This window comes from Gymnogyps californianus, chromosome Z (genome assembly GCF_018139145.2).
Source record: "Gymnogyps californianus isolate 813 chromosome Z, ASM1813914v2, whole genome shotgun sequence".
Lineage (NCBI taxonomy): Eukaryota > Metazoa > Chordata > Aves > Accipitriformes > Cathartidae > Gymnogyps > Gymnogyps californianus.
The window spans coordinates 8,617,391-8,620,798 of record NC_059500.1 but is presented as its reverse complement, the minus strand read 5'-3'; the positions used below and the strand labels follow the sequence as shown (position 1 = coordinate 8,620,798).

At 50.7% G+C, this 3,408-nt stretch overlaps 1 protein-coding gene across 1 annotated transcript; it reads right to left on the bottom strand.

Moving 5' to 3' along the window:
• Positions 1 to 219: 219 nt before the first annotated feature.
• Positions 220 to 1,239, bottom strand: LOC127027219 (uncharacterized). The gene has a single exon (XM_050912805.1). It carries the CDS (start codon positions 1,237 to 1,239, stop codon positions 220 to 222), a length of 1,020 nt encoding a protein of 339 aa, XP_050768762.1.
• Positions 1,240 to 3,408: the final 2,169 nt, after the last annotated feature.

The window sequence follows — 3,408 nt, the reverse complement described above, 5'->3', positions numbered from 1 at the left end:
AGCATTTTACTCGAGCAGTCGGTTGGGGTCTGGAATTTCCAAACACATCAGTAACCCAAATTCGCTTTTTATCCGCCACTATCCCGTAGCGATTAGCCACATCCTCCCGGAGAGCCGACATCTGGGCTCCGGTATCTACTAAAAAGGTGACTGGAGTTCTAAAGTGATCCAGTGGAAAGGTAATTAACAAGTCCCCTTTGTCGTTTTCTGTGAGCCTCCTTAAATAGATCCACCGGCCATCCCCCGCCTCACCGACTGGGGACGGCGGAGGGGGTTTCCCGACTCCGGGACGCTCAGATCGATCAATGCAGTCTCCCGGGGGGCGGACGGGATTATTGTTTCAGGTTCCCGGGATGGGAGGACAAAATCCTTGGGGTTTGAGGGAGATGGGGTTTCCTTTCTTTTGTCCCAACCTTTCACCAAACTTTCCAGATTGGGGGTGGGTAACCCATCCATCACCTCCCTGGGAATCCCCTTTGAGATGCCTTCTGTCCATAAGACATATGTTTTATTATCAGGGGGCCGCGTCGGCCTCGGGGGTGCAGCTTTTATTCCCCCATTGCCTTCCACCCTCCTAAGGTCCGCCTTGGATTTTGTCTCTCCATGGCCGGTAAATCCCATCCGTCTCCCGTAATAAATCAATTCTTGTGCCACCTCTCCCCATGTCGTCTCCGGGGGGCCTCCCCTCCTCTGGGGTCGGGGCGCCCTCAACCGATCTTGTAGTTGCACCGCATATAATTTCAAAGCATCAGGTAATCCTCTTATAAGAGGATGCAACCTGTCGGGGTCTGCCACATATTGCATGGGAGAGGGCTGTTGCGGAACCAATAACCGGTCATGCATCAACTGGAGACACGCAGTTTTCTGTACACTCTCTAAAATGTGCCCCGCCGTAGGCGTTTCAATCGAGAAGGCGTCTCCCCTTTCCATGGGATTCAATCCACCCGCCCAGTATTCCACTCTTTGGGTCAGGGACCAGGGTTCTCTATTGTCATTTGTGGTTAGAAAAACTCCCGGACCCCAATATCCTCTCGCCTCGTCCTCACTCAGCAAGATACGGTCACGCCCGGTAAGAGACACTCGCCACACATACTCAGTTTCAGTTTCTCGGGGGCCCCGAGAATATTTCTCCTGAATTTTACCCAAATCAGTGGGAGAATAGGGAATGATACGAGTGGCAACTTGTTGGGCCCCTCCTTGACCACCATCCACAGTCTCAGTTTTAATCAAAGGTCGCATTACAGCTCCCTCCCCGAGGGAAAATATTTCTCTTGTAGGGTCTAGGTCTTTAAGAGGGTATAACGATTTTGGATTTTCCCTTTGTCAGAATCGGCACCCGAATTTTCTACGCCAACTGGGGAGCGGATTTCATCTAATTGTTCCCGCAATATTCGCTCCCGCTCCAAAGCTTCCCTCAAAGCGGTGTGCAGCCGTTGGTTCGTCACCCGCTCGGCGGTAAGCTGATCAGAGAGAGGTCTTGTCTCATTTCCTAATTGCTCCTGCAGAGCCCCCACCAGATCTTGAAGGGATTTTATTGTCTCCCCTTCCACGTGTTGGGCCATGTGTTTATTCCGTTGTGCTGCCACCAGAGCTGCTCCTAAAACCGCACAAACTACTGCCTTCCCCTTCCCTTCTTTCAGTTTTCGTTCATTAGCCAAGGTGGAAATTCTGTCGCCTACCGCTTGTGGATCGTGCCAATTATTGTGGGCCCAAGTCATACCAGAGAGAGAAGGTCGGGCGTTATAGCCCTCTAACCTCTCCAGGAGAGGGGTGCAATCTACAATCGGTCCTCCCAGGGAGGCCACTATGAGTATACAGTTATAGGGACCAGATCCCGTACTAGTCCTCAGAGGACTGTCTCCCCTGGTGTAGGACTCCTCTCAGAGAGGGGCTTTGGTAAAAGCCTAGTCCCAGTGATCGCTTTAGCACCAATGAGGGGATCCTGCCGACTACGCCAAATTCGTTACGACCCGGACCGGACAGACCAGAGGGTCGTAGAAGTTCTGGGATCCCCCCGGGCTAAATTAAGGGGAAACGACACCAAACGATCACTTTGAACGCTTTATTCGAACAATCCAAACTGCGGAAGGCATAACGGTGGGCAGCGTGGGTTGCAGCAAAACGTTCACCAGAAGAGAGAGAAGAGAGGAATAAGGAAAAAAAAGGAAGAGGGGGAAAAGAAACGAGATAGTCACCACCCTTGGATCCCGCGATGTCGGCGACGAGCGTGGCAATCCTCCCGCGATGTCGGCGACGAGCGTGGCAGTCCTCCGGTGATGGGCGCGGGCAACGTGGCTCTTTGCAGTTGTGTCTTTTATAGTCTAAATCTCCGTCCACAGTCACGCCTCTTGAAGACTTATATGGGTTCATTCCAGACAGTTCTCAACATATATAGTAGTGTTCCGGAGCGTTCTTTACCTACTGAGCATGTGCGGCTTATTGGGGTGGTGGTCTTAGGGACTTGCTAGGGAGCTACAAGCCCCCTCCTCAGATAAGCTTTGTGTGGCCTCTGGCCATATGTGGTGGGTTCCCAGGCTGGTTCTGCCAGAACCCAGGACTGCACACCCTCCGGCACACCCCCTCTGTCCAGGCCAGCCAACTTCTTGCTAATGGCCCTCTTTGTTATGCAGACCGCACCTTGGTTGCTACAATGTTTGAGACATTGACAGACATTAACTCTTCCAGTCCCTCACAGGGGGAAGCGGCTGCGTGGTGCTTAGTTGCTGACTGGGGTTAAACCACGACAGGCACAAACATGAACGAACATTTCTCCCTCCATAGGCAAATGTACAGGGAACTCCCTGCCAGTGTATTAGAAAAAGAGCTCATGAAACCACTGGCAGTATCAGGATACTGGAAAAATGGCTAAAGACAAACAAACAAGAAGTCTTAATACTTTGGAAAAGTTTTCAAGATTTAAGTTGAGAACAGATAGGGAGAACTGATTCTGTTCTGTCTTCTATCCTTTGGGGATATTGAAATGAAAATCAGGCCAATTAGGCAAATCACTCCACCTGGTTTTTTGTTGATGTTTTAGTTTCCTTTGCATTTGGAGCAAGCACTAACTGTGAATATGGGTGTGCAGAGCATCTGACATGATGAGACCTAGGACTCAGCTTTGACCTCTCTGTCCTGGCAGCAGCTACCCCAGCACCTACCCAGGAGCACACACCAAACTCTGCCTTGGCGCAGAGTTACAGGCCTTTAGTCCTCACCCTTTTGCTACGGACGTTGTGTTATTGTGCATATGTTGGCTGCATCAAATGCTGTTGGCAAGATCAGGTACTTTCTATCCCCTTTTACAATCAGCAACAGACAGTGGAAGTAAAAGTGAGGAGAAAGGCACCAAGTCTAGAAGCTTTGAAGTGAGGTTTAAGCGACTTGCCAAAGATCACTTACAATTTAGCT